Genomic DNA, 12,668 nt, shown 5'->3' with positions numbered 1-12,668 from the left:
AGGGCCCGAAGGCCGGTGCCGATGTACGGGATGGAGAAAAGTGCCGCTTCGAGAGATGAAGATTTAGATGAAGAAACTCGAAGAACGAGGATTTTCCGTCGAGGCTGGAACCGTAGAAGTTCGAACCCGGAGCACGAAGTATCACATCCGAGCCCGATGGCGGAAAAAAACAATCTGAGGATGGAGCCGAAGCCCATGCGCAGTACGGACCGAAGGAGGAGTCACCAAACTCGTGACTTCCAAAGACTGTCCAAAGAACAAAAACAAACTGCAAACATCCGGGCCCAACACCAGATGGCGATCTATGCTAAGTGTACAATCTGCAGCTCATATGCCTCGAACACATGTTTTCTAGAGTACCAGCAAATTGGTAGCAATAGTCCACGTTTATGGCTATCAGTGAGAATCCTACCATGCAGAATCAAAGCAACTAGATCTGTCCCAATTCCTAGACTATTCAGAACGTTTGTGTTCACGCCTTCCATGCTACACCCAGTGCTAAAATCTTTTGCAACAGATGGAGGGGAGAATGTGAATCAACAAAGTTTGATAACTGAATTAAAAACACCCCGTTTTAAGAGTTTATAAGACAGCTAAGGCCATTTAGGGGCTGGCCAATAATTTTCCAGCCAATAAGAGTCCAGTGTCACTTTCTTTAATAAATGAATCACTCTAGTGTCCTTCAAAACCTTTGACACCAACTGTGTTCTCAAAGAAGTAATAACCAGATAGCATACATCCTTACAAGATGGATAATAACAGTGTCTTATGCCATTTAGTGAGCAACACATCTGTCCCATGCCTTCAAGGCCCAATCTTTGTGATTAATGACTCACATTCATTATCTTTTCATTTGAAAAACGTATACCACATGGGCCACCGGCCCCAAAATTTGTTGTCCGGGCCAGTATTCAAGGTCAGCAGTGGGCAAATAAAGCAGGACTTTATTTGCAAATTGTTTATCTGCATATTCATATTGGCTATCTTTTCTATGAAAGAGGTGGCAAAATGAATGCATTTATCTTCTTGAATGACATGAAATAAAGCATTTGTCAAATTTTTTGATAAGGCCATAAATATTATGTCTGTTGTGCACTGCGGAACAGGCATCACCCGAGTCATCAAAATGTAAATTTCCACTAAGTGCCACTGCCTTGCCAAAGCCTTGTTGGAGACTTGGGAGGTAATCGGCAGCAGATGTAAAATGCCATTCCATTTTAGCGATATCATGTAGCCTTACTTCCAGCAGTTCTAAATCTTCATTGATGTCATCATTAACTTTCACACTTCTTGGGCATTGTTTAGTTATAATTGCAACACCATTTGCTCACTTATTTTCTCTGCATTCCATAACAATAGTGCAGCCAGGAGTTAGGATGATCACTAGCTCATCAAGGATCGTAGAACAATCATCTTTTAACCATGATTCAGTAATGCATATAAGGACTAAATCTAGGTCATAAATAGTATGTCTGTTGTTCACAGAAGAGCTGGCATTTATCAGTGCACCCTTACACTTGGTGTTTGACTTGCTCTTTATTATTAATCTCCACACTGTGGAAAGCAGCATACGCGAGACTGGGTGATTTAAGTACTGTGCCACAATCCCTAAAAATTCAATATGAGCAGGCACATATTTTAGCTGGACCGCAGTTTAAAACTGATAATTCACATGGTACCTTCGATGTTAGCATAATCCATGGAGCCTCTATATCTAATTAAATAAGGGGCATCGTGCCTGGCCGCAGTCAGTCGCAGGCAGTCACTGACGGTTGTAGACACACTGCTTGCCTTTTGGAACGCCACTGGCATTCCTGTAGTCCAGATGAGCCTGTGGCGCTCTTAAACAGCTGCCACTGACTTACAATAATCAAGGAGTGACTAGCAAGGTAACAAAGATGGCAACCTTATATGGGCAACTCAAAATAGCAGAGTCATAATGTCAGGATCTTCTTAGTCCGCCTCTCTTAATTTCTGCCGGAGGAAGCGGATCACTATATATAGCAGCAAACACACTACACATGTTAAAATATTTTCATCCCTGAGAAATCAATTAAAATCTTGTTTCCCTATTTTCGATCAGTAAGAGGGAATTGACAATTCAAAATAGCCTAAGCAATTCATAGTCAATTAATAATCCATAAATAATCTAGCAACAAAATCACATAGTCATAACTAGCAGAGAGAAAAACAGTAGCAGTAATACTTCTAGTCTCCTGTAGTAAGGCTGACAAGACTGCAAGGCTCCTAACTAGCCATCCCTGCTTTTCACTAAAGAGGGAACGACTTGCACGCTAACAAAGATGATGCCCTAATATGGGAAACTCAAGAAAGCAGCATCTATTCAGATATGGGGATGGGTGGTGATCCTTAGACCACCTCTCCTAATGTCTGCTGGCTGAAGAGGATTACTATATATAGCAGCAAACACACCATATGTTAAAATACTTTGAACCCTGATAAAAGCAATTAAAATCTTATCCCCTATTTTTGATCAGGGAAGGAACTGATAATTAAAAATGGCCAAAGCAATTCAAACTTAATCAATGTTTCAGAAATATTCTGACAGCTAAATCACAATGTTGTATTAGCAGCAAGGAAAATAGCACCAATACTACTTCTAGTCTCTCAAAAAGCTTGCTGCCTTAAAGGCACAATATGGTTTTCTTGAATTTCTAAAGGTCACTTCTATCTGCTCATTGGTCTTTCATTATTTTAAAAAGGTATTGTAAGGCTCCGAAAATGTACCCGTTTAGTTTGTATGTATGATAATTTATTGGAAATACTTTTTTTAAAGAATTAGTAACAAAATAATATGCCTATGTCATGAGATGCAGAAGTTGTCTCTAAACATACAATGAGATTAACAAGATTTCGCTTATGAAAAGTGTTCTGCTATTCCGCACTGAGGCAGAGATATTCAGTGGCCATTAATATAAGCAAAGATCCCATTAAGAAGTAATATTGGACATTTCTATATGTTATATAAAAGTCCTCTAATGCTACCCCTCCCCCTTTTTAATGTTATCACACTCTTTAAACAATTTTAATAGTAATACTTGTTAGCAAATAAACTGAAACTCAGCTATTGTATAACTGAAGATGTAGATGACTAAAATCTGCGGTTGATTAGATAACCCTGCTGCATAGAGAAAACCTTTTTTGGGTGACAAATTCCTCTCAGAGTAATAGGTTTGGAAATGGCAGTTGCTGGCTAGCTCAGACATATTTCGACGTAGTCCTTTGTTTATTATGGACCTCTGGTTGTTTGTTTGCACCTACACTTATTGAGGGGCAAGTAGAAGAGTGGTTCTCTGTCTGAAACCATACTCTCCAGAGAGAGAACATCAATCCTGCAGTCCTTGAGACATGGCATTGATACCTTGAGACCATTCATCCATTACTGTCCATAGCTGCTACTTCTTTCCATGGCAGTGGTGCAACAACCTTGAAAAAGCTAAAGCACGGAAGCTGGGCATCAAAATTATATAACAGCGGGGGCTTCTCACATTACCTGTCATCTCCCTTAAAGCCAATAATGAAGTTCCAACTAATGAGGCTACGGTTCGGCTTGATTCCACTATTGGTATACAAGTACGGCCAAGGGTACATAGACATGGTAGCTACACAGTGCCAAGTATGTGGGGGAGAAGAGGAATCGTTAATTCACATATTGTGTATCTGTGAGATACTACGCCCCTTGAGAATGTGGTTTCCGTATCCGAGCACACATAAAATATCAAATACTGATTATTATCATGTAACAATATAAACAGGACAATTTTGTAGTTGTTGCACTTTAATTTTTCTTTCTTCCGTTGGTCCAGCCAACACGTGTTTCGTCGCCCGGGAGTGCTCGCGACTTCCTCAGGGCTGGAAGAATAAGTACAGAACTTGCTTGTAATGTATACATCTCTGAAAGAGCATTAAAATGAGATACAAGTGGAGCCCACAATATATAAGAAATATATACCAAAACAGTAAGACAAAGTCCAGTGAACATGGTGTGGTTGCTGATGATTTTAAAACAGACCCACATTCCTGATACGGAGTGTGAAGAAATATGTATAAAAATCAACATGGGTCTCCGTGACAGTGAGAAACTAGTGCTCATAACCTTAATCCATAATTTGCACCAGTGCTGTGAAGGTGAACAAATAAAAGTTGGTGATTGTGCACATTCGCATTATTTGAATGGTGTCAATGTGCATCTAAGAGTCAGGACGACATGTACCTAATTGGTATGAATAGATGAAGAATTCAGCCTAAAACAACGAAGGAGCGAATAAGTATGTAAATTATCACTCCAGTATAATAATCACATATGCAAGAGGAAGTTATAAAATAATATAACTACCTTGAGACCGGTTATAATTCCGTCCCGGCCACAAGGGCAGGAAATAAAATGGGTCCGTCTTGAAAGATTCTGTCCTGTGCATCTGTAACAAAGATATAGCAAAAGGCCAGACCTATCATGGCTTGATACTAGCCAAAATTCAAGATTCAATTGATATTATAAGGTAACCACATGTAAACATCAAACAGGAGAGCTCCAAACTCAATCTGTCCTGTTCTATTGACAAGCATCTATCAACGATCATGTACCATCTCTAATATATGAACCGTGACCGCTGCGCCTCTCACCAGGCCGGGTCACCCCCTTGCTCCTCCTGCCGCCTCCTGCTCCTGCCTGCCAGCCTTGCCGCAGAGCCGCCCGCTCGCCAGTTTCCCGCCGCAGCTCGCCACAGGCCCCGCCCACCACCAGCCCATTGGCCGAGCCGCTCCCACCGCCCAGCTGACCCGCCCTCTCGTCCCCCTTCTTAAGGGAACAGCAAGGAGTGCTCGGGAGTGACCGCTGCGCCTCTCACCAGGCCGGGTCACCCCCTTGCTCCTCCTGCCGCCTCCTGCTCCTGCCTGCCAGCCTTGCAGCAGAGCCGCCCGCTCGCCAGTTTCCCTCCGCAGCTCGCCACAGGCCCCGCCCACCACCGGCCCATTGGCCGAGCCGCTCCCGCCGCCCAGCTGACCCGCCCTCTCGTCCCCCTTCTTAAGGGGACAGCAAGGAGTGCTCGGGAGTGACCGCTGCGCCTCTCACCAGGCCGGGTCACCCCCTTGCTCCTCCTGCCGCCTCCTGCTCCTGCCTGCCAGCCTTGCCGCAGAGCCGCCCGCTCGCCAGTTTTTCCGCCGCAGCTCGCCACAGGCCCCGCCCACCACCGGCCCATTGGCCGAGCCGCTCCCGCCGCCCAGCTGACCCGCCCTCTCGTCCCCCTTCTTATGACGCCCCCAGAGCGCCCGCGCAGCGGACGCGCGCAGCGGGAGCGCCGACTGAGCGCCGAAGGTGCGCCAAAGGTAAGCCAGTCTGCGCCCGTCCGTGCCTGGCCCGCGCCCAGCACCAGGACCCCTGGCCCCCGCAGACCCCAGCCCACCCGCCGGACGTACGACGCCGCCACCTCCAACGCACTCAACGCCGGCCGAATCCCAGGATGCTACCGAGCCACCCCGAGACGCACCCACGGACCCTTCTGCTGCAACGCCTGCAAGTTCACCTGCATCCGGACCAGCACTACTCCAGCACCAACCAAGACCAAGACGAGCAACAGCAGCAGCCACCTGAAATGCATCCTGCTCAACACCCGCTCCGTCCACAGACACGCCATCGAGCTCTGGAACCTGCTCGACACAACCTCACCAGACGTCGCCTTCCTCACGGAAACCTGGATGAACGCCTTTTCAGCGCCCGACATCGCCATCGCCATCCCAGACGGCTACAAGATCATCCGAAGGGACCGCATCAACCAGACCGGAGGAGGCATCGCCATCATCCACAGGAACACCATCCGCATCACGACCAACACCAACGACACCCTCGCACCCGCCGAGCACCTGCACTTCCAGGTCCACATCAACCCCAAGACCACCCTCAGAGGCACCCTCATCTACAGACCCCCGGGACCACGCACACAATTCAGCGAAGACATCGCCGACTTCATCAGCCCGCACGCCCTCCTCTCCGCTGACTACATCCTCCTCGGGGACCTCAACTTCCACCTGGAGAACAACAACGACCGCAACACCACCACCCTGCTGGACAACCTCGCAAACCTGGGACTCAAGCAGCTGGTCACCACCCCCACCCACTACGCCGGACACACACTTGACCCCGTCTTCTCATCCAGCAAGGACATCGCCTTCAGCCACGCCACCGGACTCCACTGGACGGACCACAGCTGCGTCCACTTCAGCTTCAGAAGGACCACGATCCACCACCACCAGCAACAGGTTGCACGCAGAAGCTGGAACAAGATCACAGCCGACCAGCTCGCGACCTCCCTGAGCATGAAACCTCCCACCAGCGCAACGAACCCAAGCCAGGCGGCCACCAACCTCGCGAAATCAGCAACTGCGCAGATGACCTCGCCCCTCTGAAGACCCCGCCTAGCAGACCCGGCAGCAAGAAAGCCCCATGGTTCACCGACGAACACAAGAGCTCCAAGAAGAACTGCCGAGCCCTCGAGAGAACATGGCGCAGAGACCCAACACCGGACAACATGACTGCCCTCAAGCTCGCCACCCGAAAACACCACCAACTCATCCACGCCACCAAGAAAACCGCATTCAAGGAACGACTGGACAACAACGCACACAACAGCAAGGAACTCTTCAACATCGTTAAAGAGCTCTCCAACCCCAACGCCGGAAACAACGACATCACCCCTTCGCAAGACCTCTGCAACTCCCTCGCCTCCTACTTCCACAACAAGATCGCGGACATACACAACAGCTTCAGCACTCAACTGACTCACGCCACGACCAAACCACCTCCCCCCACCACCACCCTCCGCGCCTGGACCCCGATCAGCACCGAAGACACCATCCGCACGATGAACTCCATCCACTCCGGATCTCCTACCGACCCCTGCCCTCAACACGTCTTCAACAAGGCCGACGCTGTCATCGCACCCCACCTGCGGGACATCATCAACACCTCCTTCGACACCGCTACCTTCCCGGAGAGCTGGAAGCACGCCGAACTCAGCGCTCTACTAAAGCAGCCATCAGCCGACCCCACCGACCTCAAGAACTACCGCCCCATCTCGCTGCTCCCGTTTCCTGCAAAAGTCATCGAGAAGACCGTCAACAAGCAGCTGGCCGCCTTCCTCGAGACGAACGGTTCCCTCGACCTCTCGCAGTCTGGCTTCCGGGCCAACCACAGCACCGAGACCGCCCTGTCGCAGCCACTGATGACATCCGAGCACTGCTTGACAACGGAGAAACAGCAGCCCTCATCCTCCTAGACCTCTCCGCGGCCTTCGACACTGTCTGCCACCGTACACTAGTGCAGCGACTCAGCAACGTCGGAATCCAGGAGAAGGCACTGGAGTGGATCATCTCCTTCCTCGCCGGAAGGACACAGAGAGTCCGCCTCCCCCCGTTCAGATCTGAAGCCACCAAAGTCATCTGCGGCGTTCCTCAAGGCTCCTCGCTCAGTCCAACCCTCTTCAACGTCTACATGAGCCCCCTCGCAGACATCGCACGCCAGCACAACCTCAACATCATCTCCTACGCAGACGACACCCAGCTGATTCTCTCCCTCACCAATGACGCCGCCACCGCCAGAGCCAACCTTCACGAAGGGATGAAAGAAGTAGCCGAATGGATGAAGAACAGCCGCCTGAAACTGAACTCGGACAAGACGGAAGTCCTCATCCTGGGATCCTCACCCTCCGCCTGGGACGACTCCTGGTGGCCCCCCGCCCTAGGCAGCGCACCCAAACCAACAGACCACGCACGCAACCTGGGCTTCATCCTGGACTCCTCCCTCTCCATGACCAGACAAGTCAACGCCGTCTCCTCGTCGTGCTTCAACATCCTGCGCATGCTACGTAAGATCTTCCGGTGGATCCCCACCGAGACCAGGAAGACGGTCACCCAGGCCCTCGTCACCAGCCGTCTGGACTACGGCAACTCCCTCTATGCCGGAACCACCGCCAAACTCCAGAAGAGACTCCAGCGAATCCAGAACGCCTCAGCACGACTCATCCTGGACATCCCCCGTCGCAGCCACATCTCCGGACACCTGAGAGACCTGCACTGGCTCCCGGTCAACAAGAGAATCACCTTCCGACTCCTCACCCACGCACACAAAGCCCTACACAACCAAGGCCCAGGATACCTCAACAGACGCCTCAACTTCTACGCTCCCAAACGCCAGCTTCGATCGACCGGCCACGCCCTCGCCGCCGTCCCCCGCATCCGAAGAGCCACCACAGGGGGACGGTCCTTCTCCTACCTCGCCGCCAAGACATGGAACTCCCTCCCGACACACCTCCGCCTGACCCAGGACCACCTTGCCTTCAGGAAGCAACTCAAGACCTGGCTGTTCGAGCAGTAGCGGACCCCCCTCCCCCAGCGCCTTGAGACCCTCTGGGTGAGTAGTGCGCTATATAAATGCTTGATTGATTGATTGATGAAACCATGTGCCCCAATCCATACTCCTATCTCCCAATCCCAATGTGGCATCATAATGGATACCCATACCGAGGGGATATCTAAAGTGTATCTTCCTAATGTTATCAGTAAGGCGAGTAAGAACTTTTTTACATCCTATGCCTTCAAAGCAAGTGTACTATGCATAATTGGTACATCATAATATTTGACCACAGGACCATGAAGGTCATAAAGAGTGCCCTGCATATCTGATGTCAAAGATATGATAACAAACAGTGACCGCTATGTTACCCGAGTCAGAAACAAAAGCATCCTAGCACATCCTAATTTTGAAGTAAAAAGGTCCAGTATCACGTGGGACCAAAATATACCCGTTCTAATGATTCTCGCGTCTTAATGAATCAATATAGTCACAAAATACAACTACAATACTGTTTATACATAATATAAACTCAATACATATTAAAATTTCTTATGTAGAGCGTGAAAACAACTCACAAAATATTCTTGTGATCGTGGCTTCTGTATCGTCCAACTTCAATAAAGCACTGTGAAAAGAGATAGGACTTAGCATATCCCCAATAGACTCATATCTTCATAGTAACGTCTCAAAGTCCATAGCCCATAGCCAAAACCCTTACCTTTCGTGTTGCGACGTGAGTATACGTCCGACTCTCGGTCCCCGGTACGGCCGCGGAGTAGCATGAACCAGAAATACAATCCGTTTAAATCCGGTTCACAGTCAAAAGCCTATAGCACTAACCTCTAATATTAATAAGAGTCACCTCTTATCAGCAATGTGGGTGTGTTTTAAAAATCATCAGCAACCACACCATGTTCACTGGACTTTGTCTTACTGTTTTGGTATATATTTCTTATATATTGTGGGCTCCACTTGTATCTCATTTTAATGCTCTTTCAGAGATGTATACATTACAAGCAAGTTCTGTGCTTATTCTTCCAGCCCTGAGGAAGTCGCGGGCACTCCCAGGCGATGAAACACGTGTTGGCTGGACCAACGGAAGAAAAAAAAATTTAAGTGCAACAATTACGAAATTGTCCTGTTTATATTGTTACATGATAATAATCAGTATTTGATATTATATGTGTGCTCGGGTACGAAAACAATATTGTGTGTGATCCCTTGGAATTACGAATTGAGAGGGGCGGGTGACCCCTCTTCCCTTGAGCACCTACAGATAGTTTGCACCAACTAAGTACTGAAAAGGGAAAGCGCCATTACCAACCATGGACTCATTATCCATTCATTTTGATATTAGCCCCTTCAGAATGTATTCGCTCCGCCCCATTTGGCGTACTTTAAACATTCAGACATGTCGGGCTGCCCTGGAAGAGTATATGAAAAGCGATTCAGCACAGCTGGCAGCATGCTTTATGAATTTCTGCCAGCTGTAAAAGTCATGCTGACTTCTGAGAATCCAATAGAACCATAACGTTCAATGCTGCATTCATTGTTTTAATCCATTTATGTTTCTATCGCTGACAAGGTGATGTTTGAAATGTTTTACATTTTAGAATAATAGGACACCATGCTCTTACATTTTACTTTTAAAATCAGAAATTATGCACTTTATACCGAATCTAATCAAGCTCGATTGCAATGATTTTAATTAATTGTGCAATAAAAATTATCTATATCTATCTTTCAATGGCAGTAGAGAGGACTAGCAGCCTTGTCTCTAACAGTATGAATAGGAAGAGGAATAATGTTCCCGTACAACTCAGCAAAACATACCTACCTGCTCCGTAGCTACCTTTTACAGTAATGTAATTTGGGGTGAGCAAGACTGACATACATTGACTACCCCACCCATCTCATCTCTTCTTGTGCAGGGACCAACTTGAGAAGAGAAAATACATGTGGCATGTCCCTCCCTTTCTGCCAAGAGCCATTAAGCAGCTAACACCAGAAAAGCTACTAGTACATACCTGACCATTCTCACGAATCATGATATTGTCACTGTGGCGATCTGCAATGCCCAACACATATGTTGCAACACAATACCCAGCACAGGAAAGTGTGAACTCCTCAATGGCTCGTTCTAGTGAATCCCTGTGGAAAAGAGCATTATGAACAGAAGATGAGAAGCCTATAAAAGATTAAATCAGAAGCTGAGAGAATGAGGGCAGGAGTGTAGACATCATGAGCAGAAGATCAAAGAGTAGGAGATCTAATTAGATGATCAGAGGGCAAGAGGAGATGCAGCTGGTAAGAGCATGGCATTTCAGAGGGCAGGACAAGGGGGGGGGGGTCTGAGGAAAAGGCCAGAGGAGAAGGCCAGGTAACAAGTTCAGAGGGGATCACATGGCAGTAGTAGTGTACCAGAGTTCAGAAGCAAGGCTAGAGGGGGACATGCAGGAGAACAGAGATGGAAAGTGAAGCATAAAATGGAAAGACCAGAATCATGGAGCAGGAGGTGAAAGTATGTTTGTGAGCAGGTCACAATGAAGAGCATACTGAACTACCTCCTATCACCTATGTGAATCTAGGCTATGTAATTGCTGCTAATAAAAACGTTGTGAACGGGGACATAGTGGTCTTAAATCTTGCATAGTAGGGCACATTTATTATGATCCCCTCATGTGAACTTTAAACTGAAGCAAGGACATAAAGTCTCCAATGTTTTTCAATTCTGGGTATTCCTTTTAGATTGGCATTACAATGGCATTTGTGATCAAGGCTAGCAAAAGACTGTATGTATTTGTTCATGAGTCTATGTTTATCACTACAACATGAATCTACCTTCAAAGCAATAGAGTGCTGGACAACAGAATGAAATGGAATGAACAGAACAGTCAAAACACAGCAGTTAAACGATATATTGCACTGCGGAACAGTTTAGGTAATGTATTTAAAAAGGAAGAAGGTGAGGTTGAAACAAACTATGTGAGAGAGTTTAGTCTGCCTGTATGACCTAACACAGTCAGCACTTACCCTGGGTTCTTGGTTTTTAACCAGTTCAGCAATGCCTCTTTGTTGAAAGCCGCTGTGGCAGCCATGTTGCTTTTGTTAAGCTGGATGTTTGCTATGGTTTCAGAATGCATGATGACTTCAATGAGTCCAGTTTTGTCTCCCGTAGAGAGACAACCATATGGTGTCATCCTGCATGATCAAGGAAAGAGTTGAAATACACCATGTATTAGCAAGGGGGACAACAGGAAACCAACATACCCTTCTTAACATGCTTCGTGATATCCACCAAGTTTGACAATCTGAGCACAATGTACGAGTTACTTACCTTCGGTAACGATGTATCTGGTAGAGACGTTTACTAGCCGCAGATTCCTTAACTTAGAATATCCCCAGGCGTGAGACTGGATCCAGAAATTGTTTGCAGCAGCACCTCTGCGCGCCGGGGGACGGTGCCACACGACCACGTCCTAACGTCGTCCACGTACGTGACGTCAGCAATGTCATATAAGTCCCTCCTGGCGTGCTGACATCAGTTTTCTTTGGAGAAACTTTTCCGCGGCACAACGCGGAGCCACCAACCAGAAACTGTGAAAGTATTGGAACAGTGTGTGATGGATGAAAAATCCGTGAAGAAAGGAGGATGATGGTGGAAGACACCATCTGAAAGACAGAATAGACACTGCCTACACATACAAGTGGAAGCCGTGAGAAAGTGCCCCGCAAGGAACCGGAAGCTCCTTCCCGAGTGCAACAAGGGAAGAACATCTCGACAAAATGAAACAGACTAATAGTGCCATGTGGAACAGTGCCGTCCACTAAGAATGGAACACAGAAAGAACAACAGTTCACTGTAGGAAACTTCCCCTTCCCCTCTAAAAACAGAGATAGGAAACAGAGCACAACAGACCCTCAAAGAGGATAACCATAAGGAGACCAGGACCCCGAGGTAGTAGAGCAGGCGGAAGGGAAGGGAACTGGAGAGGAAAACGAATCTCCTCGTGAATCAAAGGCACCATATAACAGAAAGAAGCCCCCAGCAGAGGCGAACTGTAAAGGAAAGCACCCAGGGGAGTGCAACAATCTGAACCCCTCTGAGATATAACCCAATGGCAACCGAAGAGGCCAGCGGAAAACACCACAAGACAAGGTCCTCGCAGAACGGGGAGGCCGGGAGGGCGTTAACGAATCTGCGGCTAGACAACGTCTCTACCAGATACATCGTTACCGGAGGTAAGTAACTCGTACAGCTGATAGAGACATCTAGTCGCAGATTCCTTAACTTAGAATA

At 47.7% G+C, this 12,668-nt stretch overlaps 1 protein-coding gene across 7 annotated transcripts in view; it reads right to left on the bottom strand.

The window, feature by feature from the left end:
• Positions 1-12,668, bottom strand: part of PIK3CD (phosphatidylinositol-4,5-bisphosphate 3-kinase catalytic subunit delta) — a 671,014-nt gene that overhangs the window by 138,475 nt on the left and 519,871 nt on the right. For all 7 annotated transcript variants that reach the window (XM_085609767.1, XM_085609777.1, XM_085609774.1 and 4 more), the window contains 2 exons: positions 11,402-11,569; positions 10,396-10,519 (listed from right to left, as the gene is read on the bottom strand). In XM_085609767.1, the coding sequence (XP_085465893.1) occupies positions 10,396-10,519; positions 11,402-11,569 (292 nt within the window). The remainder of the gene's footprint in view (positions 1-10,395; positions 10,520-11,401; positions 11,570-12,668) is intronic.

The sequence above is a fragment of the Triturus cristatus genome, chromosome 1_2 (genome assembly GCF_964204655.1).
Source record: "Triturus cristatus chromosome 1_2, aTriCri1.1, whole genome shotgun sequence".
NCBI classification, from domain to species: Eukaryota; Metazoa; Chordata; class Amphibia; order Caudata; family Salamandridae; genus Triturus; species Triturus cristatus.
The sequence above is the reverse complement of the archived record's forward strand: the minus strand, read 5'-3'. Positions and strand labels throughout refer to the sequence as shown.